Here is a 26,492-nt window from a genome sequence, read left to right on the forward strand (position 1 = left end):
CCCAATGCCCGGCCGATAGGCAAACTGGAGGGGGTCCAGAGCGGAGCACACTAGAGGGCGTAGGTGTGTCAGGACCAGTCTCTCTAGGACCTTCATCAGTGGGATGTTAGTGCTATAGGTCGGTAGTCGTTGTAGCCCATCGGGTTGAGTTTCTTTGGGACTGGTACCACACAAGATGTTTTCCACAGTTGAGGCACCACTCCCAGCTTTAGACTCATATTGTACATTTGCATAATAACACCACACAGCTGCTCTCCGCACGTTTTAAGAACTCTTGCGCTTATCCCATAGAGTCCAGGAGAAGCACTGGATTGTATACCATATTAAATGTCAGTGCTTTATTCTTTTCTTTGGTCTTCAGAGAACATGGCTAGACACAGCAATTAAAATGACATCTCTTGTGGTAATCTGACTGTGCCAGACAAATGCAGATATATTTTTATACTACTGGCACTACAATATCAATACTCCCATAGGTTCTTGTGCATGCCTCCTTGGTTTAGTCAGTCTTTACAAGACAAATGCATATGTTGGTACATCATTTTTTTTTTTACAGTGATATGTTGCCAGTGGTGTGTGCATAATAAATATATTGTGTGTATTACTCTAGGTTCACCCTAGTGTTTGGCTTCCTGTTCTTTGGGTCTGCTTGGAAACCCGAAAAAGAGAATGCTAACCCGCTTAAAAAGCGGTTACCCGCGGACCCCATAAACTATAATGCGGTCCACCAGGTTTCCACACGAAAGATGCTTGCAAGACGTTTCTCTCCACATTTTTTAAGTGGGTTTGGAATGGAAACCTTGACCGTAGATAAAGTGCTGGTGGGAACTTAGCCTTAATTATAAATTAGCTGAAATAATTGTTTCCCCAAAGATGGCTGAAGAATCGCTATAATCACTCAAAAATATAATAATATAAAAGAGTTTAATAAATGAAAAGAGATAATACACTGCTTTGTCCATAACACCTGTAACTGCAGATAAGTGGTTCACATGAAGAAATGGAGGGGGGTCCACTGTATATTATGCCCTAATATATACCCATCTTGCATCCTTATGATCGCAACTGAAGCCAACCAGCATAATAAACCATAGAATTTTATAGTACCCTTTAAGAGGGGGTGAGGGGCTTCCTGGATGTGTATCTCATGACCACTTATGATATAGAAATGTGTACACAGGCAGAGGTTCAACCAAAAAAAGAAACTTATGCTATGTGATGTGCAGAATAGCCCTGAAATCAGGCCTAGTGTAACATGTCACAGATCAGTTACAGAAGTACAGCAATAAGATATCCATAGATGGATACAGTAGGGCATTAACCCTGTCATATCGCATCGATAAAACAGTCTGATTTTGTGGAAAAACATGTCCTAATACATGGTTGGACTGTAAACAGTCAGCCTATTGCTGTTTTCGTTGTTTTGGTGATCTGGCAAAAAGAACTTTAATTGTATTATAAAGGGATTTTCTGTGACCAGGGTATTGATCTATCCTTAAAATAGGCTATCAATATGAAATTGGTGGGGGTCTGACACTCAGCATCCCTTACTGATCAGTTGTTTAAAGGAGCTATACATTTGTGTGTGTACTTTATGCTCATAAAGGTGTATTCACACAACAACAATCAGATCTCATATAAAAGTAAATTATAAAATATCACTGTCACCTACTGAAAACAATTAGCAAAAATGTATATGTCACTAGAGAAAGCCCAATGAAATCCCACTTTCCTGACCACTGTTTGAGCACTCTTGTCAATGGATACGACCTGCATTCAGGAGGAGCGTGCCCAGTTTGTTTCTTTCACGTTCCTATAGCTGCTTATTAGATTAGGGCTACATAACCATGCATGTGCCCTCCTAACACACTGAGCATGTGCGGTGTATACATGACTTCTATTAGAAAGCATACACAGAGTAAGATATACCTGGGAATCTTTACTAGTAAGCAGGCAGTCACATGCTCCATGGTAAGGACCGCCCCTCTGGACATTGCAAGCTGATTATGTAATAGTGCTATTGGGGTGCAGATATTGCAAGAAGGCACATAGGAGGTGGGTGAAGTCACAGGTACAACCCCCCCCCCCCCCCCAAAAAAAAAAAAAAAAAAAAAAAAAACTATGTTGTGAAGGTCCTTTAAATGGGTTGTTTCATATAGATGACCACGCTTCATACTCCAGTTGCAAGTCATCTTTGCATTTCATGTATTACATGCATCTGTATAGCCGCCGTGTGTTACTACATTTCCCACATGGTGTCCACTTCAAGAGTAAGTTTTAGCTGGACCACAGCATCCCCTACCAAAATCCACTATTTGCTGTGTGGGTGGAGGCCCAAGGCAGTTCACTCATAGGAAAGGGGTTGTGTCTATGAGATGATCCCCTTCAACGTTGTCTCCACATAAAGATGTGCAGAGTTAACCTGAGCTTGTACAATTGGTTAAACTGCTGCAGCCTGATATATTATCATAGAAGACAAGAAAATGCAATGAAAAGCCAATTGAAATTTTTTTTTTTCCAATGAGTTTTGTTAGGTTTTTTTTTCCTCTCTGCTACCTCCATAAACTCTGTCTGTGAGTTTTTTTTTTCATTAAGTGTACCACTTGAAGATTTACAGCAGATTTCACCTTTATGCATTGTAAAGGATGAGATTCACAGAGTTTAGCTGCAGCAACTCCACAACAGAATGAGCATGCTGCATCTACCATAAAAGTGAAGACATCTGTGAAGATGTCTTCTCTCCTTTCAATGTTGATCTGTGGAATTTCTCTGCTTTCCAGGCGTACTCTTTGGTGCAGAGCTCCAGATGTGGCTCACAGCTTTAGGGGTCATTTACACGGAGTAAAGTGGCGCTGATTCTGGCACGATAACTAGCAAAAGAATCAGCGCTGATAAAAAAAAAAAAAAAAAAAAAAAAAAAAAACCTCCCATTGATTTCAATGTGTTCCGCACAGAAGTCGGAACCCATTGAACTCAATGGGAGTCTTTTTATCAGCGCTGATTCTGCCGTGAGTTATCGTGGCAGAATGAGCGCCACTTTACTCCGTGTGACCATGTACTGTGACAGAGAAGACTTTGGACCTTACACCTGGAGTCACTTGTGGATTTGGCAAGTTTCCACTCCATGTCCATCAGAAATAAACTTAGTAGGAGTCTCGCACTGCACATTTGGGGGAATGCTTTAAGGTGCAGATTGACATTGGGAGAAGCTTCCATACTGTGACTCCCAGCAACCTCCCATTCCATATCTAGAGGAGCCTCCACACTTCAGTGGAAAGCCATATATCTGATGAACAATGGATTGTGACAATGAATGTGTTCAGTGTTCAGTTTGGGTGGTCTACGTGATAATATTCAGTTTACCATTCTGGGCTGACATTTCCAGCCTGAATAATGATTTTTTTTTCCCAGCTCTTTTTAATTAAATACTTGCAAATATATTGTGTAAAATTGTAGCAGTTTTACTTTTGTCTACACCCATGCTTATTGGGAGCTGTAAATATTTCAGAATGTGGGGGCCCGGGTCTGAGGCTTTCTATAATAAGGAAAAATCAATGCGGAACAAATAGGTGTGGGATTTGTAGAATCCTGCTGCTAATGCTAGAACTGCTGTTGATTCCTCTTTGTTTGCTTTCTAGCACAATAGCAAATTTCTCTTCAATAACAGGAAAAATGATTGTGGTGACGGCACGCCTTTTCACTATACGTCGCAACTTACATGAGAATTAGTAGCAATATTAAGCTAGGAACATATGCTTAAAGCAAATGGCAATTTTGCCCTTCTGCTGAAGGGCTGTTTTTCTCGAATGGCATGACCCCCTTGACTGATGTCAAAATAATTACAGCGTTTGCAGGCGGCAGCGCGTGCACAAATGGTTCTCAGAAAACGGTCCGGAAAGGAATTTGATCTCTTATATTTTTGTATCTTTTAAAGGGCAAATGCACAGTGTGCTCATGTGGTCATACAAACTGCATGGCATGTACTACATCAGTTGTCATACTAGTAGTGTCTATGTCTAAATACAGTAAAATTCTTCTGTTCCGGCTTACGGTATGTCAAACTGTTAAGCCCTAACACCGTGTTCAATTTTGTAAATGTAAGTCCTGGAAGGACACTTACACTTTTCCTATGGTTATGATTCAGCCATTTTAAACACTTAGATTTCTTTTATTTATATAGTGCCAACATATTCCATAGCACCGTACAGAAGTGATCCTCACTCTCACACATTGGTCATATCCCCATTTAATGCCAACAGTCTAAATTCCAAGTTATCCTGTTTTTGTAGTGTAATCTCAAGAACCCAGCACTTCAAGGGAATAGTACTAAGCACTATTTCTTACTAGCACTAAGGGAAACCTATTGTCAGGGCCGGCGTCAGCGCACGGCATAGTCGGGCAAGTGCCGGGGCCCACAGAGCCTCTGGGGGCCCCCCGGCACTTGCCTGTCACGATTTCAGCTCATCGGCGTCCGTCCGCCGATGAGCTGGAATACATACGCGATTAAAGCAGGAGCTGTGAGTTCAGCTCCTACTTTAAAGCTCCGGCCCGGCTTGCGTGTGTAGGCGCGATGACGTCATCACGCATACACACGCAAGCCGGGCCGCAGCTAAGCAGGAGCTGAACTCACAGCTCCTGCTTTAATCGCGTATGTGACTGGAGAGAGGAGCATCGGGGGATCGATGGAAGGTGGGTGTGTTTGTTTTGTATTAAATATAAAGGTGGAACATAATGAAGGGGGCCCATGAAACTGGGGGGCAAATGAAGGGGAGGGGGGGAACAGCATGACACTGGAGAACATGAAGGTGGTGGGGAGAGAACGGCATGAAACTGGGGACAAAGATGGAGGGGGCCCAATGAAACTGGGGGCGCAAATGAAGGGGAGGGGGGAACGGAATGACACTGGGGCAGATGAAGGGGGTGGGGAGAGAACGGCATGACACTGGGGACAGAGATGGAGGGGGCCCAAAGAAACTGGGGGGCAAATGAAGGGGAGGGGGGAACGGCATGACACTGGGGCAGATGAAGGGGGTGGGGAGAGAACAGCATGACACTGGGGCAGAGACGGGGGACATGAAACTGTGGGCAGATGAAGGGGGAGAACGTGATGAAACTGGGGACAGAGATTGAGGGGGGACATGAAACTGGGGGCAAAGGAAGGGTGTATATGAAACTGGGGGAGAGATGGAGGGGGGGGCATATAATTTACGGGTGACTGTAGGAGGATTGTACTATGTGGGAGCACATGATAAATGAATGAGAATGGGTGGAATCAACAAAAGTGGGTGGAGCCAAATTTGCCGCGGCCTGCACATTTTGCTCATCTTTCTTCTCTTTAAAAATTGGGAGGTATGGCGTTGGTGACGCCACACTCCTGCATGACGTCACTCGCTTCATCTGCGACGCAGTGTGTCTCGACTCCCCCGCCTCCTTTACAAGGGGGCCCACTGAGGCTCTGTCGCCCAAGGGCCCATAAAAACCTGGAGCCGGCCCTGCCTATTGTCACCACTAATGGAAATAGATCCTAGAAGAAAAGGTTTGGGAATTCTCCCTTGTTCTCTCCTCTGTGTAATACATCCAGCCATGATATGACCGGTATTTATGGCTTCAACTCCAGGGTGAAGTATTAATATGACTTGGAATAAGGGACGGCTGAGACAAAAGATCATATGTGCGGTTGATTCCTATAAGAACTGCTAGGATGTAATGGCCATGGCTAACTTAGATGTTTGAGAGCATGCTGGGACAGTATGATGTATAATTTCCATTGGTTATATTTTCAAAATGGTTTACAGTTTTGCCATACATTGTACATATGCTAATAACTGGACATTAAGATTAAATGGATGTTTTTGTATTGTATATTTTAGGTCAGAAGACATGCCTGCATCTTCATGGTATTTTTCCTTACCTTTATGTGCCATATGATGGGTATGGTCAGAAGGATCCAGATCGCTATCTCAGGCAGGTAGCGTTCAGCATTGATCGGGCACTTAATGTGGCCTTAGGCAATCCGTCTGCCAATGTTCAGCATGTGTTCAAGATCACCCTGGTTTCTGGAGTGTAAGTACACTTTCATTACCTATAAAAATATGGCATTGTAGTATGAATTCACTTTAATGGTTTTTCTCTTATTGGAGCTGCACCTATATATGCCCTACGTTACGTGACAACGGGGCCATATTAAGGCACATCTATGATTTGTGCATGCCATGTGATGGTTAAATTGTGCTGTGTCTTTAAGAAAAATACCTACTACTTGGACAGTGTGCATTTGTCCAGAAGGTGAGACTGACCTCTTTCTATCAGGATAACGTGTTCCCTATAAAATTACAGGCAAATTTTGGTTTGGAGATACTTAAATGTTTGTTACTGGGTTGCATAACAAGAACATATTAGGGAATATGAGTGGATTGCAAAATGAGTGAACAAATGTGATATGCTGGCTGCTTGTCAGTAGCCTCTGTTTCCACTGTCAGTGGATGAAAATATTCTTGTTTGTGGAGACAGTAAGACTAAACAGACCATGTCCTAGCCAGAGTAGAGTGTTTTGCCATTGCAGAACTTTATAACATGAATCAACATTCAGCATTGTCCCAGTGCCCCAATAACCAGAGCCAGCTGTCACCAGAGCCCCCATAACAAGAGCTAGTTCTCACCAGAGCTCCAATAACCAGAGTCAGCTATTATCTGAGCCCCAATAACAAGAGCCAGCTGTTATCTGAGCCCCAATAACAGGAGCCAGCTGTTATCTGAGCCCCAATAACAGGAGCCAGCTGTTATCTGAGCCCCAATAACAAGAGCCAGCTGTTATCTGAGCCCCAATAATAAGAGCCAGCTGTTATCTGAGCAAAAATAACAAGAGCCAGCTGTTATCTGAGCCCCAATAACAAGAGCCATCTCTCATCAGAGCTCCAATAACCAGAGTCAGCTATTATCTGAGCCCCAATAACAAGAGGCAGCTGTTATCTGAGCCCCAATAACAAGAGCCAGCTGTTATCTGAGCCCCAATAACAAGAGCCAGCTGTTATCTGAGCCCCAATAACAAGAGCCATCTCTCATCAGAGCTCCAATAACCAGAGCCAGCTATTATCTGAGCCCCAATAACAAGAGCCAGCTGTTATCTGAGCCCCAATAATAAGAGCCAGCTGTTATCTGAGCAAAAATAACAAGAGCCAGCTGTTATCTGAGCCCCAATAACAAGAGCCAGCTGTTATCTGAGCCCCAATAACAAGAGCCAGCTGTTTTCTGAGCCCCAATAACAAGAGCCAGCTGTTTTCTGAGCCCCAATAACAAGAGCCATCTCTCATCAGAGCCCCAATAACAAGAGCCATCTCTCATCTGAGCCCCAATAACAAGAGCTAGCTGTTATCAGAGCTTCAATAACAAGAGCTAGTTCTCATCAAAGCCCCAATAACAAGAGCCAGCTCTCATAGGAGCCCCAATAACAAGAGCCAGCTAATCGGAGCCCCAATATCAAGAGTCATCTCTCATCATTCCCCATAATTGATTATGCTTGCAGCAATATGGTAACATAATGGAAACTGGCAGCAGTGCCTCCATACTTGAGACAGCTTGCAACCTATATTAAAGGTTAGATTATGCTTGCAGCAGTGCATGGAAGACGCACTGCCAGGTAAATCTGGGACAATAAACCATCAGCAGATCTTCATGGACTTATAATTTAGTGGCCCAAATATCCCTATACGGAAACCAGTCTAAGAAAGGCTGTTTTTCGAATCACCCTTCAGTTTTGCTGTGTCACTGGAAACAGTACACCACTGCTTCACTGTGCATGCGCCCCAACATCAGACACATTCATAGTGTAACAGCGATGTAATGCTTCAGCTTCATTGCAGAGGTGTGTGTGCTGAAGCCACCAGATATAAGTCCAAAGTAAATAACAGACTCTATCAGAATTATTTTATATTTCTTTTAACCTGGCCATGGACAGGTTTCTGTAGGGATATTTGGGACCTGCTGTTGGTTTATTCTTCAGAGCCTCCTCCGAGAGATTCTCATTTCAAGTGTGAACAAGGCCTAAAGGAATCTGAATGTAGCAGTTGAGGAGGAAATCCATTTCATGAAGTTGGCCTGGATACACCCCATGTACCATTTAGGGATTGATTGAGAAACTGTAGTTTCCAAGGTCAAATTGACATGCGCTGTTAGGCTGTGGCTAGAACTATATAGCAGCATACATAACAGCTTTGTCTATACCTTTTGCTGCAGTGACTCTTCTGATTTGCCCAAAGTGTGAGCCATGGTATAAGCTAGGTTGACCAGATACCTTAGTAATACACAGAACACTGTATTTCATCTCCATAACATTATTAGATTTGATAGACAGTTTTAAGCGGATACACCTCTGCATTCCACTCCATTGCTAGCAAAGGCTCATCACAATACATTATGCCACCTTAATGAGTTGAACTGATGAAAACTTGTTACTTTGCTGTTTGCAGGAACTTGTGGTCATAGTTGTGGCACCTGAAATATCATGGTGACAACTGTAACTGGAGGTTCTCAGAATCCTGTGCAGCGATAGGGCATTATTGCTAGTTATCAAATAGCTTTGATACAATTAAGCATGTTCAGTTTTTTTTCATGCTCGGCTACATAAAGATGTCTGTTGCACTACATCTGTAGCAATGTCTCACATAGTTAAGATCATGTAACTGCATCTAAAAATAAGTATAGGCAAACACTGATTCCAGGCAATGCTAAACCTTCTGTCTGTTACTAAATCTATATGTACCGTAGGTATATCTTTGAGTAAGTATGACTTGTGGCACTGTGCCACAATGAAGAAGATGCTTGCCCTCACTGATTGCTGGGAGTCAGATTCCCAATTCTCTGATATGCATGACATATTGTAAAGAAGTCTCAGAAAAAACCTTTAGGCTAAAGCCCCACGTAGAAGAAAACGCAGTGGGAAAAAAACTGTGTTTTACAGCACCTGCAAAGTGAATGAGGTTCTGGCTAATCCCATCCACACATTGCAGAAGGAAATGCTGTGGAAAGCGCCCTCGTTTTTGAAAATGGCATCATGTCAATAATACCATCGGAAATGCTGGTGTTTTTCCTATAGATTTAATAAGGGAAGGAAATCTGCTGAGACAAACTCTGCAAAAACACAGTTAAAAATGCTGTGGGGGAAAAAAAAAAAGTGATGCGTTTCCGTTGTTTTTTTTCCTGCAGCATTTTTTAGCTGCGTATCGCCACGTGGGGCTTTAGTCAAACAAGTTGCTTTAGTAACTATCTGATTAGGAACTTTGCACAACTCTCCTACAATCCATTTTTCACATGTTTCATGTCAAGTATGGACTATGCATCACAGATGGTTTGAGTTGTGGATTATTTTTAGATGACTCAGATATAGTGCCCTTCTAATAGTGCACTTTTTTTGTTGTAGCCCCTTCTACGGATACCATGAAAAAGAAAGGCAGTTTATGAAGATCTATCTGTACAATCCATCTATGGTGAAAAGGTAAGAGCTTTGGCCTTGTCTTATGTTTTGAGGTGGAGTGGGTTAGATTTAGTAAGACTGACATTTCAGGACACGACTGATTTCTGAAGAGGTTCTATTATTAAAGTGTGTCTGAATGGAGATCTACACTAGTTAGGAACTGGTGTAAATTTCCATTATTATTAACACCAGAAAACTGTGCCTTCTCCATACTCTTCTCTGGCCATATTTGCACAAAGTGGTGAGCAAGACACAGAGCTACATTTGGTACAGGAAAAAGGCATGCAGGGTTCCTCTGTCCGCTTGTGAAGTCGGACATCTTCACTTGCGGACAGGAAAGGACGGGCACGGAGTGCAAAAGAACGCACCCGATGCCCATTGAGATGAATGACAGGTGTCACGGACACAGCTAGTGTCTGCGACAGATTTTGAGCGGACACTAGGAGCGGACACTACATGTCGGACACCGACGGTAGTGTGAACGCCCCCTAAGCATGCCTTCAAAAATAGAAGTGTTAGTAATTTTGAATTTTGTTAATTAACGAAATGCAAAGATAATGAATTAAAGAGGAATCTGGATCCAATTATTATTTGGTGTGTTCAACCTTTTCCTTCAAAACAGCATCAATTCTTCTAGGTACACTTGCACAGTTTTTAAGAGAATTCAGCAGGGAAGGTTGTTCCAGACAATTTGAAGAACCGAGCACTGATATTTTATGGGTGAAAGCTTGCTCAAATCCTTCTCTGTCTTTATGTAATCTCAGACAGACTTGATGTTGGTTTCAGGGATCTGTGGGGGCCATATCAACATTTCTAGGACTCCTCATCCAATGGAAAGAATACGCAAATCTATCTTCCATGATGTAATTAGGAAGGCAGTGCCTCAGTATGTGCACACCAATAGAGGGCGCTAGCTGAGGATGTGCAAGTCTGTCTTCCATGATGTAATTAGGAAGACAGAACCTCATGCCTGACCTTCCAGAGGCCTTGTGTTTGCAATGATGCTGGGATTTTACCAGGTTCAGTATCTCAACCGAGGACGGCCGTTTCGATGTGTTTGCATCTCTTCAGCTCGGTGTAGTACTGACCTGGTAGAGGTGAGAGGCTATAGACAGGGTCGGGGGGAATATCTTCACTCCATAGGGAGAGACCACCATATATGGTGGTCTCTCCCTATGGAGTGATGTCTTCATCCAATGAGCAATCTAATAGCGATTTGATTTAGATTTCATTCACTTTGCATTTTGACATTTGACAAAATTAAAATAGACATTTTTGCAAGCATCCTTATTTTGCCACATTTTTCCCCCTCACACCTGCCTAACTCTTTTGCACAACATTGTGTGTAAATTTAATTTAAAATCTATAATTAACATAATAATAAATGTCAGGATTTGCTTAGGAAATCTGTGTTTTTCCCTCTAAACATTTAAATCTCCCTTTTTTTTTTTCCCCCAGAGTGAGTGAACTTTTGCAAGGTGGAGCTGTGATGAATAAGTGCTATCAGCCCCATGAGGCCCATGTCCCCTATCTTCTACAGCTCTTCATTGACTACAACTTGTATGGGATGAACCTGATCAATCTTGCAGCTGTAAAGTTCCGAAAGGCACGTAGAAAAGGTAAGTGGTCATTTGGTGGGCTAGATACGCAGTGCCTTATTCATGTATCAGTTTAGTGCCAGGAAGACTTCCAGTGCACCTCAAAGGTTTCCATAGGTTCCCATTCAGTCTCTGGATGGCAACAGAGTGTCTGTCTTTTTGAGGTAGCTTATTGCCTCATACTCTGCAGTATTTCAGCTTGCATTGAACCTGACAGCATCTGTACTGTATGCTTATGCAGTGGCATCTGTTGGAGGTGTATGTTGGGAAACCTGATGTATTCCTATGAGAGGTACTGCAAAATGTACTTCGGGAACTCCATTGTTTTGCTCCAAAATTGTTTGGCCGTTTTCTAAAATTTTTAAAAACAATCATTATGAGCATTCCAGTAATATAATGGTGTGAACAGTGGACTGCATTCCCAATGTATGTGTATAGTGTGAACCTGCACTGGTGCAATGTGTTTGAAGTGTTCTTTAGGATCTGAGTTTCTCTGCTCTTATAGACGCTTTGCCTTTTCTCTGTCAGACAGTGGAAACAGCAAGGTTACTTCTAATTCCATAGAGCAACAACATCAAGTTCCTATTTACTAAATTCACATTCTCTGGTACTAATGGCAGGATCTGAGGAAATTCAATTTCAAGCTATCGAACCCGTAAAACACCACACTCTGAGTATTGTCTTGAAGACAAAAGGAGAGGTTTCCCAGTTGTCTTGTCACCGGCAACCCTAACATGGCCATTGTAATGAGTGTAGTGATATCTCTGGCCACAGCAAAGCCCCCCAGGACTGTGCAGGGTTAATGCCTTTGGGCTATACCTTAGGTTGGTCCTCACAGATGCCCTTATATTGTACATTCACTGCTGTAAATATAGTGTCTTATATGACAGCAAAATATTGTTCAAAATATGAGTGGCTGTTAAAAATAATAAAATTATGTTATCAAGATCAATGAATAAGAATGAAATTATATTCGTTAAATAAACAATTCCTTACTGTAGAAACCAGAATCATACTTAGGTATCACTATAGTTCTAAGAACCCATACAGTAAAGTTTTCTTGTCTGTAAATAAGGAAAAATGTTAAAAAAATGTATTTAAAAAAAAAAAAGCACAAAATAACGGAATAGATTTTTAGGCATTGTCCCATGCATATATTTTAGTAAGTTAGTCTTCACGGATTGGTCCTCTGTGTTACTAGAGTTATATCAAGCGTCTGTAGAACAAGTAGGGCTCCTAAAAGTATTAACCCCTTCTTCCATGTAAATGTATTGTATACATGAACAATCATAAATATATATCTATATAGACCATAATATACACATTTGGTGTCCTTATAATTGTAACATGATATATGGTGATTGGTATTATGAAGGCTAAGAAGAAAAGTCACATTAAATATATTGTTAGCATATATGGATGTGGTGTCTAGAGTGTTAGTAACCTGCATAAATGAAGATCAGCGGCAAAAGGGGATGACCGATAGAATGTCATAGGCTAAAATCAGGCAAATATTTTTGTCCTTAGGGACAAATTTCCCATGTCCTTAAGGGGTTAAGCATGCAGATAATAAGCGCACAAAAGGACTGCCTCCCAGATCTTGGTGTGTGTGCGTTCTGGCAAGTCATGATCTTTAATAAGAGGTCACATAGCAGCTGCTCCACCTCCAGGCTGCGGCCTGTCACTTAGTGCATCTGGAAATGATTTGGCGTTCGCTCTGGTCATACACTACTAAGTCATGCTAAGCTTGCTCTGAATTCGTGTTTCCATGGAGCTGTTTGTAGGACTTACAGTCGGCTAAGTATTCTCTAAAGGACAAGGATCCAGAACATTTTATCTTATAACGTGCACCCACCACTTAGTCTTGGTGTGTGTCTGAGACTGCGGAAGATGCTTAGAAATCTAGGTCCCTGTGACCATCTCTTGCCTAAAAGGAACAGGCCCAAAAATAAGAAAGTAATGTCTGGTTGTTCTCAAGGATTCCTACCTGTATCCCAACCCTACTCTTTCTCTTCCACCAGCAGGGAACCCACCCAGTATGGGTTTTCCATAGAGAAACACAGTTACAGACTGACATACATGAGTAAATATCTTTTCTACCACACAAAATATGGCTATACACTAGGCACACATGGGCAAAAATGTCAGCTTTATGTGAAACCCTGTGTCTGGACATTGAAATTCAGAATGAAATACGTATTGTTTGATCTGGATCTCATACAGATGTACAATAAGGATCCTCCTCAATTGGCTTCTATGTAGATAATATGCATATTATGTGGCATATTTATTTATTTCCTTGCTTGTATAGTGGCAACATATTCTGCAGCAGTTTACAGAAATTGTCAGTCAATATCGCATATTCTGTTATATAGTAGATGGTTATATTATTCTTTATAAGGCACATCAGAACTGCTGCACAACTTCCTTTTTAAAAAGGAAGCTGAAAGCTTGTGTCAGTCATAAACCTCTTCAGCTGCTGAGTGGTGTGTTACACCGTACCCCCATTCTACTCCCAGTACAAGGCACGGCCTCCTATTGCCAATCAGAGTGACAGCGACTATGCCTTCCTTATGATAGCCACAGCCTTTCCATCTCAAGCCTCAATGTCTCTCTTAAAGAGGTTTTTCATAATGACCTATGCACTGGATCACATACTGATAACGTATTCTGTAGACAGGTCATTAATATGAAAAATCTAAACCCCTTTAAGGCACAAGGCTCCCAGTTTCAGTCAAAGACCACATTGCCAGCTAGAATACCCCATCATTGTTAACCACAATTTCCACCAACTGGCAGCTACGGTACAGAAATCACTTACCTGAAGCTGCAGTTCTCTTCTCACTGTATCTGAGAGGAAGAGGAGAATATTTCTCATGGAAGCACTAGCAATATGGCAAATGTTCAGACTGTTATGTATTCTGGCATCGACAACTCTTGAGAAGTTTTCCTGCATTTTCCTTTGTTTAGGAGATGTCTCACAAGATCTGAAAGTACTGAAAGATACCCTCCCAGGAAGTTCCTTCAGTGCCACCTTAGTGCAGTGGGATGAAGATGAAATCCCAAGGTTGGTAAACATGAACGTCTCACTTGCTTTGTGCTATAATTTGTTATGTAATTGTGGTTTTTAAGCAAACATGTAGACGATAATTATGACCTTGCTAGCTGTCAATTTCATTCTTTTAGGCTTTGTTCCCTCGGTAATAAACCACTTCCCAGTGGCTACACAATACACTCATATTCTGTTGAAGAGGTGAATAGACCTCTTAGGCATCTGGATATATCTTTGTGTGTACTTTATTATCACCTTGTTTCTCTCATGTACTTGTCGCGGGTGGAGCGGGGCAGGGAGTTAGGCTGGTCTTACACGACAGTAAGTTTGGTCCGCAATTGTGGGTTCTCAATTGCGGACACATTGTATTCAGTGTGGCTTCTTACACCACCAGATATTTTATCCGTGGTGTGTCGTGCTGTGACCAGGGTCTGCACTGAATACCGCAGGTCTGCAAAGTAATGGACATCATGGCACGGCATGGATTGTCCCATAGAATTCTATGGGTGCGTGCCTATGGACACGGACGTCTGCGGAATTAATTTTCGAAATTAAATTTAGAGTTGTTGATCAGAAAATTGCGGACCACAGAAACACTACGGTCGTGTAAGACCAGCCTTAACTTGTGTGAATTATACCAAGAGTCTAGTCCAGTCCCCAACTGGCCTATATTTCAATTGTGGGGCACAGGATCTCCCAAGGTATGTCAGATTGATTAAGAGACTAGAGTCCCTTAGTAATTCTGGCACAACTAGCCCTACATGCCAATCTTAAATTTCCCCAATACGCCCTACCTATAGCCAAAAGTTAAACTTTGCTATATCTGTAGAGCTAGCAACTGCATGGTGATATCATCTTAGAAGATAATAGGACTAGTGAGAATGCACACTGATTCAGGCAGGGGTGAAACCATGTGGCTGATGGTATAGAAAGACTATGGGAAATGTATTTTATATGTGTAAAAGAGTAGGTTCAGAACTGTCCATATGGAAAAAAAAATCTCTCACAGGCTGCCTGACTGAATTAGTAAGAAGGCTGGAAGATGCATGGGTTTAGAGGTGCCCATACAAATACAGAGGTGCCTAAGGGTCCCTCTGGAATGGTGCTTACTGATATGAATTATGTTGGCAGGGAGCATCTTGCAGCTCTTTAGCTAACCAGGATTGGGGGCTTTGTAACAGGTTGGAGCTCCAGAGCTCCTTAAATGTATTGTGAACTATGAACCTGTTCAGAATAAAAAGGTTAAAATAAGGATAGCAAATATGGCAATATTGATTCTGTGTAATTCTCTGTTTTATATGAAATGGCCATCAATGAAATACTTGTCTATTGAAATCGCCATTACTTAAAGCTGGCCTTAGATTGACCCTCAGATGTGGCAATAAGATCGTCCCCCAGATTGACCCACAAATGTGGCAGCAGTATTGATTCTGGGTAAACTAGCTGATGCATCAAATGAAATGGCCATCAATAAAATATCCATTATTTAAAGCTGGCCATAAGTTAACCCCCACTTTGGTGATTTTCCTGATATTTTTTGCTTTCAGGGTGCTTGAAGAGAATGGGGCAGACATGAAGATGTTCTCCTTGATACAAATAATTTCCTCCTTGTGTGGAGGGAAATATCATCCCCTCTATTGCCCTATAGTGTATGTAGGAAGATTGGAAAGTAAATGCTGGAATTTTTTTTGGTTGGAGGGGTCTCGTATGTTATGTTGGGTTGTTCAGTTATCATTTTATAGTGTTGTTCTGTTACACTCTGGATGTTTTGTTCTGCTTTGTATCTACTTAGTGGCCATGTCATGTCTCTTACAGCTCTTTAATGTTGGAGGGAGTAGGACCACAAAGTACCTGTGAGTTGGAGGTGGATGCTGTAGCTGCTGATATTTTGAACCGCCAAGAAATTGAGGGTATGTTTTTTCATCTACCTCTAGCAATTGTTACATTATTTTTTCAGCTTTTTATATTGATTTTAATAACATGGCAGAAAATTTGTAAGATCATCCATGTATTATAACCCACAGATCAGGTTCGTTATAATGTACAAATGTACAAATTAGAAGTTTGGCTGCACCTTTTCATTCAATAGTTTTTATTTTCTGTCACTAATAAATTTTTTAGTATACGTTATTAGAGATGAGCGAGTAGTGTTCGATCGAGTAGGTGTTCGATCGAATACTACGGTATTCGAAATACTCGTACTCGATCGAACACTACTAGCTGTTCGAAGTTTAAGGTTCAATGCAGAACCAACGTTGATTGGCAGAATGCTATACATTGTGCCAATCAACGCTGGTTCTTCTCTTACCTTTCCGAAGTCTTCTCTGCACTGCGTCCCCGCGTCTTCTTCCGGGTGGAATTCACTCTGCCTAGGCATCTGGTCTGGGCAGAGCCGACTGCGCATGCATGTGTATGCGCGTGCATGCCCGCGCATGCGCAGTCGGCTCTGCCTAGGCCGGATGCCCAGGCAGAGTGAATTCCACCCGGAAGAAGACGCGGGGACCCTGCGCCGGGAGAAGACTTTAAGCAGAATCCAGCCCAACCGTCACTCGTGGACTTGGTAAGTATGATTTTATCGAATTTTGCGTACCCCTGAAACGAGCATTTCCCCCCCCATAGACTATAATGGGGTTCGAAATCCGTTCCAACAGTCGAACAGTGTGCGGCTGTTCGAATCGGATTTCAAACCTCGGACATTTTAGTGTTCGCTCATCTCTATACGTTATCAAATTTTGTCTCCTTTCTATGAAATTCTGCATTGTTTCACTCTTTCTTGTCTATTTCGAGCTGTCCCTGCTTATCATTTTCTCATTGTGTACTGAGTACTGGGCTGTGTGAAATAAAGAGATAATGAGGGAGGGAGAGGGGCATTTCAAATGGCTATATCTCCGGCATTATAAAACTAAAAATTATAAAACTAAAAATTGCATTTGGTGTCATATGGATATTCTACCTGAATTATTTCCATAAAAAACAGAGTCCGGATTGGGATATTTATATGAAGAATGACGGCTATGTTTTCTTAGATCATATCATCAAATGAGAATCTTCTTTTTATTTCTATACAACACCAAATGTAAGTTTCTACTTCATATAGTGCCTGAGATATAGCCATTTGAAGTGACCCTCCCCCACCCTCTCTTTCTCTTCTCTTCACTTCACATAGCCCCTAAATTGTACACAATAGGAAGCAGGGAACAGCTCTCAATAGAGAAGAAAAGGAAGGAGTGAAACAGTGCAGGATTTCACAGAAAGGAGCCAATATGTGTTGATAAGGTGAATTACAAGACGTATTAATGACGAACACAGATGCTGCCAGAAAATCAAACGTTACCCGAAAGTTTAGTTACAATTTAAGTAAAACATAAAGTTTTGTGAACACCAGAATATATTTTAGACTTTAGATTCGAGGCTTTGCACTCTTGACATTGCTTCAGCTTCGCAAGGAAGTCACAGGGAATGGTTTTAAATGAAAAAGTTAATTTGTGTAAATTTTTACCTTCGTATTGTGTTTGAGACCATTGGTTGTGCTGTAAAGAGGTGAGATTGTTACACTGTTCAATGCAGTGTTTAGCCCTATTGAACTACAATTCTAATTCACATTACGGTAAGAAATTCAAGCAAAGAGAAATGACATTTCATCAATGCTTTAAAGAGGACCTTTCACCACCTACACCAATTCTAGTTCTTAATATCTGTTAATAGGTGCAGCTCCACTGATTCCAGTGCAGTTGGAATTTTCTCTCTAGTCTCCACCATTCCTGAGCAATAAGTTCAGTTCTTTTTGGTATCTGATGTGCTGTTTAAGTTCTGTAATGTCAGAAGGACAGTGTCAGACAGGGGGAGTGATTCAGAGCACCAATCAGAGGCAGCCAGTGTCAGAGTTCAGAATCCCAACCTGTTGCCTGCTCCCGTCTGACACTGCCCTCCTGACAGTACAGAGCCTAAATAGCTTATTGGGCATTAAAACGAACAGCACTTACTGGTCTGGAATAGTGGGGACAAGAAAAAAAATGCAACTCTGCTGGAATCAGTGCAGCAGCACCTATTAAATGATGTAAAGAACTGGACTTGTTGGAGGTTGTGAAAGGTTCTCTTTGACACACGTCCTGTGAAAGCAGAAAATTTTAAGAACTTTAAAGTTCTCGAGTGCAGTCATGAAAACCATAGAAATACTATTATGATTCTGACTTTCATGAGGATGTACAGATGTTTTTACACATTTCTGCATCATGTAGAAGCTTTGCATTGGTTTATACATGAAACTTTTCGAGGAGTTGGTATTTTACTCAATACAACATGTTTTTTGTTTCTTCCCAGCCCTGCCTTTCTTAGCTTTTACAGAGGTTATCGGTTAGTAGGGATAGCGAGAAAACTTGAGCAGAGATGCTGTAGGTGACAGCATGTTTCATTATAACAGGGTTTAGATTTCAGGGAACAGGAATCATTAGCATCATTGATAGACCAAACTCATCCGGTATCTTGGCTTATTTAAGGCTGGCTCACACAGCTATGCTTGCGCTGGGATACGTAGTCCATTATCGTCCACATGTACTGGCCCCATGTGGTTTGGCTGAGCTGAACTGACATACTGAATTCAGTTGGGCCGATAAATGTACACGATTCACAGACCTTGTTTCCCAGCCAGGACATAGCCTTGTGAACCTAAGATGTATTTTTACAGTAGGGCACATTGAAATTATTAACGTGACATGACCAGTTCTCTCCAGGTTAACCTGCTAGATGCCCTGTCAGCTGTTTATACTCATTTACTTTGCAAACCTGCTCTTGGTTCAGACAATACAGTGGACTTGCAGATCTGTCATTGACTTTCCGCATACTAATAGTAATACGTTTTGCTTTGTGCTGTTTGCTTGTACACCAATCTGTAGTGTAGCCAGTTGTACTGACATCTAGTTGCCAATATGAAAATTGCAGAAATTATGGCAAATTATTTAAAACGAAGAAAATCAACAAGGAAAACTTGTAAAACATAGGGAAAGGGGAAAGTGTAGTATCCGCCTTTACTAGGCATCAATTGGAAGATTGCTCAACTATTTGATTTTTATGGACGACTTCTACTTTTTTTTCTTGCACAAGTGTTAAGTCAGACAGGGATCGGTGTGAGATCACTGCTGCAAACTCTGTGTTTCAAACCACTGCGATCTACAGTAGCAGCATTTTGTATTAAGGAAATATTTTCCATATGCGACAACTGAAAGCTATAGCGCTGTGACCTGTACGGCGTTTTTTGAACCAGAAACATGTCATTTATTGCAGCAGATTTTTCTCCTGATTTTTAATATTTGCAATGTAAAGGTTGAAGGCTGTATACAGGCCAAAGCGATAACACCTGATTTTTGGTCCTTTTTGCAGTGGCAAGTTTATTACAGTATTTCAGTACAATTTCATAGCACGTTATATACAGCAACAATTCTAAGGACAATACTTACATGGAAGTCTGTCAGCAGTAAGTTGGTTATAAAGCTTATCACAGTACCTTGTAGAGGTCATTCTACAGTTTCCAAATAGGTCTCTGCCACTTTGGAGTCCCATTTTCATGTAAATTGCTGTTTTATTCATAAACAGATGAGAGGAATAGAGCACATATCTTAGCTTGCCTCTCCGTTCAAGGTTCCCTTCCCTACATCCCACCCAGCTCTGCCATCCTTTACTTGATTGACATCTTGCTTCCTACTTTCCAGTTTCAGCATTCCCCTTGTTCCAGGTCTAGGCTGACATCACAGGCCTACACAATACAGTCAGTCCTGCACCTGCCAGGAGCAATGTTAATGTTGGTAACTGCGTAAATCAATATCAGTCAAGTAATGGAGAGCCGCACTGGGAGGGATGTAGGGGAAGAAATATAGAGCTGAGACCAAAAGCAAGCTAAGGGACGGTCATTTGTATATTAATAACAGTGGAACAACACTGAATTACAGAGGCAAAGCTGGAAACGGAAACTGTAGATTTTAGGTTTAAAACCAATTTATTACTGACTCGCTTTAACATGTGTTCTTCCTTCAATGATACCTTCTTCAGAAAAGGCTCCATGTCCTGTTCCCAGTTCACCTTGGTAGGTTTGAGGGGATCTCCAAGGCATTTGGGCATTATTGAATAAAAGCTATACCTATCAGATTGTGTCTATAAGTATTACTGTCTCTTTAATTGCCTTTAACGCCCATTTGTTAACGACCAATTAAAGTCACTTGTCCCCAAATCTGCGGCAGATTCCTTCTTGTGAACACAGCCTTATGGGGCAGTCGTAAGAATACATTAATTTGCTGCAATTTTTCCCACCGTGATCAAAGAAAATTGGCATGTATCAATACATGGAAATACTTAGATTATACTCCAGATTCTTCCATGGAGTTTGCTCTTAACTGTAAAAAAAAGTGTGAAATCTGCAGTAATGGTAATATAGGAAATTTAGAAGTGATGGTGTATGCAGCAGATTTTTGTAAAATTTTGTGTATTTGCATAGTTCTGTACTTTTGCTGCGTATGAAGTGTGAACATACCCTAAAGGTTTAGATTTTTACACACCTAGATAGCCTACAGCAACTTCAATTAAGTAGACCAACAAAGGTTTCTTTTTTTTAATCCTACAGCTCAGATAGGAAAGAATCCAGGTCTGCAAGCAATATGGGAAGATGAGAAACAACGTCGTAGAGAGAAGCAACAATCTTCCCAGATCGCTCATCCAGATTCACAAGGTAAACAGTGTATAGATACTAATAGAAATGTCATTAGATGAAAGTGAGAACTTCTTGTTTATTAGATTAAAAACTCAGTCCGTGCCAGTGTAAGATTGAAATTGTTTCTGACTTTGCATTAAGGCACGCTCAATTCTTCATAAAGCTTCCAAACTAAACAATCCTGTATCAGGCGGCCTAGATGCAAGTTGCATGTGACATGTTGCAGCATATAGTATCGATCATGGCATTCATTTAGTTGGATTTTCTGAGTATTGATATAGTCACCATTGCCATTTTATAGAAATGATGAAATACTGTAACTCTTCCTCTCTCTATCAGTAGAAAGGATGCTTTTTGAGAATTGACTGTGTAAGATCACTATAGACGGTACATAGAAAGCGATTGCCACTGCTACAACCCCTATAGTGGATTAAACACTGTGTCAGTGACCCTACCTCACGAGGTACACATCATGTGGCGTTGAACGTTCAGTTAGTACCAGGGTGGTATGATTCAGGAGATATGCATGGTTTATTGACATATGGAAGTCATGTGACTGGCACCGTCTTTAATTCTTAGCAATGGATTATACAGGCATAATGCTTATTCATGTAAGGGTGGGTTCACACTGCTTCTTTTGTCAAGATTTAAAAAAAAAAAACAGCTGTTTTATGAGGGTTTTTTAAGGAGCACTTTTTCTGTCCCATAGCACTGAAAAAAATAACCTATGTAACTCCCATTGAATTTCAGGGAGAAATTCTTGAAGCTGCTTTTGGAGCGGTTTTTGAACGGTTGTTCAACGCAAACCTCAAACTCTCTCTCATTCTCTCAGTCACAGTTATAAGTAGTATTCTAACTTGTTCCATATTCAAGGGAAATCCTTAAATCTTTTCAAAATGGATGGCCAATTGTGGGTTTAAAGGGGTTTTCTAGAAATTTGACATTGATGTTCTAACCCTACAATGGGTTATCAAAGTCGCCTCGCAGCAGCTCCACCACTCAGCTGACTGACTGAAGGGTGTATTCTATATTGTGTGCAGCAAGTGCCACATTCCCTTATTTGTTTGAAAAAACAGTTTGGTAATTTTTTTTTTTTTTTTTTTTTTTAGTGGCTGTTCTTGGCCTAATATTGCTGCTTACTGTCACTCAGTCCTTTTAAAATGAACTAAACTGAGGGGCAATACTAGGCAAAACAACTTGAAAATGGATGACGCTCTATGGCTCCTTCAGTCTGTGTGGGTGCTAGGAGACAGATATCTCACTAAGCTTATATTGATTGCATATTCTGGCAAGTCCCTTTAAAATTCTACATATCTCTCTACCCCATAGACGATGCTTACTTGCTCTTGAATTTCTTCAGTATTGGTTACTTATGAATATTTTCACTCTTCTCCACTAGAGCAAACTTTTGATCATTGACCATCTACAGTCTTAGGGCGGGTTCACACCTGCGCCCAATCTCCATTTTCAGGTTTCCGTATTCTGCCAACAGAATATGGAAACCTGGCAGCTACTGCCCGGCCGTGAGCGCCTGTGAGCGTTTTGAGTTCTCCGCGGCTAAAGCGTTTTTTTTTTTTTTTTTTTTAACCGGACACAAAGTCCTGCATGTCCGACTTTGTGTCCAGTTAAAAAAAAAAAAAAAAACTGTTTCACCACGGAGAGCACAAAACGCTCACAGCCGGACACTTTCCAAATCCATACAAATGAATGGGTTTGAAAAATGACTGCAGGTTTCCGTCTCCTGTCCAATTTCGGGCAAGAAACCTGCAAAACGGAGACCGGGGCGCAGATGTGAACCCACCCTTACTAGTACAACAGGGTCAGTTACCCATAGGATTGACAGGACAACACGCGCACTTAGGTGGATGATGGGTCATACTTCGTGTAGTTGGAAACAGATCTCAAACTTTATTCACAAAATCGAGCACAACGCATTTTGGGACTTTCTGTCCATTTCTCAAATGCATTAATGACTCGAACAGTAGTGTTCTCTGCGTCCAGCTTCATTTTGCCGTGTTTTTTAAACCAAAGTCAAGATTGGCTTGAAAAGGAATGGAAAATATAAAGGAAGCTCTTAGATGTTTCACTTGTGTTAAATCCATTCCTAACTTTGGCTCAAAATACCACAGAAAAATCTGCAACACAAAACGCTGCATTTCTGTAGTGTGGGGCCTAAGCAATCACCCCTTATTTTGCTGCAGTGTGCGTAATTCACATCTTTCCATGTTTTGCATCCATATTTGTTCAGATCAGCTGCTTGTGCAAGCCCAGGCCCAACAGGAAGTCAGTCAGTGCTGACTTCTATTACAAGAAATAGCAGGCATATTAGATGAGATCTCTCCCAAACCCAGCAATTGTGTTGGGTTCAGCCAACCATCTCATGTGTAAGGTGTGCTGTAAACTGCTTGAATAAAATGTATCCATGGATTTGCTTTACACTGGATTGCTGCTTCCTCCTTTGTGTGCCAGGTATAAGAGGGCCTTCCAACTTTTCGAGACAGTGGATATCTAGTGAGATAAAGATCAACCAATTGAATTTCAGCTTTTTCATCTTTTTTGTTTTTGGAGATTAAACTTCTACCAGTAGAGCTTTCAGCCAACAACTGTATGAGTCTTAAGCATTTTGGGAATCCCCACTTTAGATATATGGTCAACTTAAAGGGGTAGTCCAGGATAAACTGAAAATTAACCCCCTAAACTCCCTCCCCCCGACCTAACTTCTACTTTACTTCAATTTAAAAAAAAATCTATAATTACCCATATCCCTGGAGCAGTCATGTGATTGCTCCAGGGACACTTTCTGATAATCAGGTGATGGCTCTGTTTCAGCACTTCCAAAACGGAACTTCACCATTACTCTCCCTACCCTATCGCCATCAATACTTACCAAGCCTTCCTGTGTCCAGGGAATGGCTCCTCCTCCTCTTCCTGTCTTTTAGCAGTGGGCGGAATAGGTTAGTTAAGGAGATGGGGGAGGGTTTCTAGTAATGGGCGGGATCGATAGTGTTAGTAAGAGGGAAGGTGGCAGGGGCTAGGCTTAGAGACAGGGAGGGTAGGAGGGGCTAGGCTAGTGAGACAGGAAGGGTTTTGTAACAGAGTGAGAGAGGAGGGGGGCTGAGTGAGAGGGAGTCAGTGCAGCAGCTACACAGGAAGCAGCACAGCAGGAAGTTACACCATGCACACAAACAGAGGATGCAGCAGCAATCAGAGACACCCAGGAATCACTTCATACACTGTTAAAAGGTATATGGGTGTACTTATTAACCCATCACTAGCACTAACACACCTTTCTAAAAAGAATATTTTCTGCCCGGAAAACCCCTTTAAAGTAGTTGTCCAGGACAATGATATTGAGCTGCACTTCTGCTCAGGCAGTGACATGACATCCTTTGGTCACATGGGCATACTGCAGCTCAGTCCCATTGAAATGAATGGAACTGAGCTGCACTACGGAGTACAGCCACTATACCATATTACAGCACTACGCTTTAATGAAGAGTTCACACTAACCATCATCTTGGATAATCACCAGTAATAAATAGTAGCGTATTAAGACTTCCACACATACTGTACACTGAGGGAATGGGTCTTTGTGAACCTAGAAATCTGTTTTATTGTAAACTCTTGAAATATGTTTTGGAGCGTTTTTTTGTATTGAGTAATTTTGCCTTGCTTTTATGTCTTAAGATCGTGGATTTATGGCTGTGACAGAAAGTGAAAAAATCTTTCAGAAAAGACTTAAAGAAATTCTGAAACAAAATGACTTCTCAGTGTAAGTAAAAGACCTCTTACAAGCAAGGCAGGTAAAAGAATGCCCTCTGTGAAGAACTTTGTCACCTTTTTACTGAGTTTTAACATCCAAGTACACATACATAACATGCCATCTAAAGTGCTTTGCTTGCATTGTTATGGACCATAGCATGAGCTTCTTACATGAGCTAGGTTTCTTTAGGAAGATTATATACTGTATCTTCTCGAGCTTGTAATCTTTTGCACATTTATACAAGCCAGTTATTGAGACTGTGAAGGGTCTTTAGGACTAATATGGGGAAGGATCAGAAGCAATATTATAAAGTATTATTTGACTAAAAGAGTGTTAGATGAATTGAATCGGTTTCCATCCAGTATAGTGGGAAAACTCACATAAATTCTATGTGCGATAAATACAGAGCTGAGATACTGACCTCTGAAAATAATGAAAGTATGGTAGAATAGTTGAGCTAGTTAATCTTTTTCTTGCTCTTTTTGTAGCAATGCTGTTTCTTATCTGTTATTTCCCTATCATTCCTTAAAAACAGGACACTGTCACACTCGATGGACTCCAGCAGTATGTCAGAAGATTTGGCCGCCGAGTTAACCGTGCATTCGCAAATGGACTTGTCAGAATCCGTTCCTTGCACACCAGCTAACTTAGTGGAGGTGCACAGTGATCCACAGGAAAGTAAGACCCTCTACTTCTCGATATGGGGGAGTCCTAGAGATATGCATGTCACAAAAGTGTGGTTGGTGGTTGTTAAGTGTTTTGCAAGAGTTTCTAGCTTTCAACTTGCATTATCAGTAACAGGGAGTAGGAAAAAGAAGTTAAATAAGAGAAAGAATCCTGTAGAACATCTTACATATTTGTAAGACTGATATTGTGATCCTTTTACAAGTAAAGGTGATGTGATGTTTTCTACTTTTAGAAATTGAGCCATGCGGAGATAAAGACTATACAGATGCTGTGATAGATGAAGAAGCCATTTTAAACATCATGGAAACTAGTCAGTGCTTCCAAGCTATGCCTCAGAGGTTGAGTCAGTCTCCTGTCTTCTGTAAGTAACGCTTTGTATGCCTATTTTGTCTGTTCTCAAGTGTTTGTTCTTCTATTTTGTTTATTTATCAGTCCTATGTGCAGGAATCTTTCATCTTTGTTTCAGTATTGGATGTAATTATGATGGATGCAGGCAAAAGGTGGTCCATCTGTCATTCTGGCAGTTATTCAGTCTGTTGTTCTGATCCGTCATAGTGTGGGCATAGCCTTATAATGTTAGTTAGGGTTTATATTACCCTTTTAGATTTAAAGGGATTCTACCACTAAAACACATTTTTTTCTAGTTAACACGTCGGAATAGCCTTTAAAAAGGCTATTCGTCTCCTACCTTTGGAAGTGCTCTCCGCCGCGCCGTTCGTTCAAAATACCAGTTTGTACCGGTATGCTAATTAGTTCTCTCGCAGCGATGGGGGCGTCCCCATCACAGGAGCAGCGATGGGGGCGTCCCCATTGCAGCTCGAAAACCGTCCGCAGCGCCGCCTCTATGGTCTTCTGTATCCTCCCCTTGCTTCTTCAGCGTCCTGTCGGCGCCTGCGCAGTACGCTCTGTTCGGCGAAAATTGCGGTCCCAGCCATAGTGCGGGCATGATAGACCTGTTTTTACGGTTTGGTCAGTGGACTCGAATTTATGAAGGATTCTTGAAAACGGCTTCTCCACTTATGCGAAATGAATAAAATGACGATTTTATCCTTCATGTCTGATTTTATCCATGGTCGTGTGAACACGGTCTTTTTACTGCTATGTTACATTTTAGCACACAAGGTCTTCACATAATGATTCTAATGACAATGACTACAATATATTGTTGTCAAGAGGGATTATGTGTTGAGGACCTTCATTAATATTCCTGATATTTGCTGTATCAG

General features: G+C 41.4%; 1 protein-coding gene across 1 annotated transcript in view; it reads left to right on the forward strand.

Annotated features, from left to right (window-relative positions):
• The window catches only part of REV3L (REV3 like, DNA directed polymerase zeta catalytic subunit), a 126,208-nt gene that overhangs the window by 59,148 nt on the left and 40,568 nt on the right, over nt 1-26,492 (forward strand). The window contains exons 2-10 of the mRNA XM_075268125.1: nt 5,871-6,063; nt 9,416-9,490; nt 10,928-11,088; nt 14,038-14,134; nt 15,935-16,029; nt 20,730-20,834; nt 24,504-24,588; nt 25,115-25,257; nt 25,499-25,627. Coding sequence (XP_075124226.1) covers nt 5,871-6,063; nt 9,416-9,490; nt 10,928-11,088; nt 14,038-14,134; nt 15,935-16,029; nt 20,730-20,834; nt 24,504-24,588; nt 25,115-25,257; nt 25,499-25,627 — 1,083 coding nt within the window. The remainder of the gene's footprint in view (nt 1-5,870; nt 6,064-9,415; nt 9,491-10,927; nt 11,089-14,037; nt 14,135-15,934; nt 16,030-20,729; nt 20,835-24,503; nt 24,589-25,114; nt 25,258-25,498; nt 25,628-26,492) is intronic.

Source organism: Leptodactylus fuscus, chromosome 3 (assembly GCF_031893055.1).
Source record: "Leptodactylus fuscus isolate aLepFus1 chromosome 3, aLepFus1.hap2, whole genome shotgun sequence".
In the NCBI taxonomy this organism is placed as follows: Eukaryota; Metazoa; Chordata; class Amphibia; order Anura; family Leptodactylidae; genus Leptodactylus; species Leptodactylus fuscus.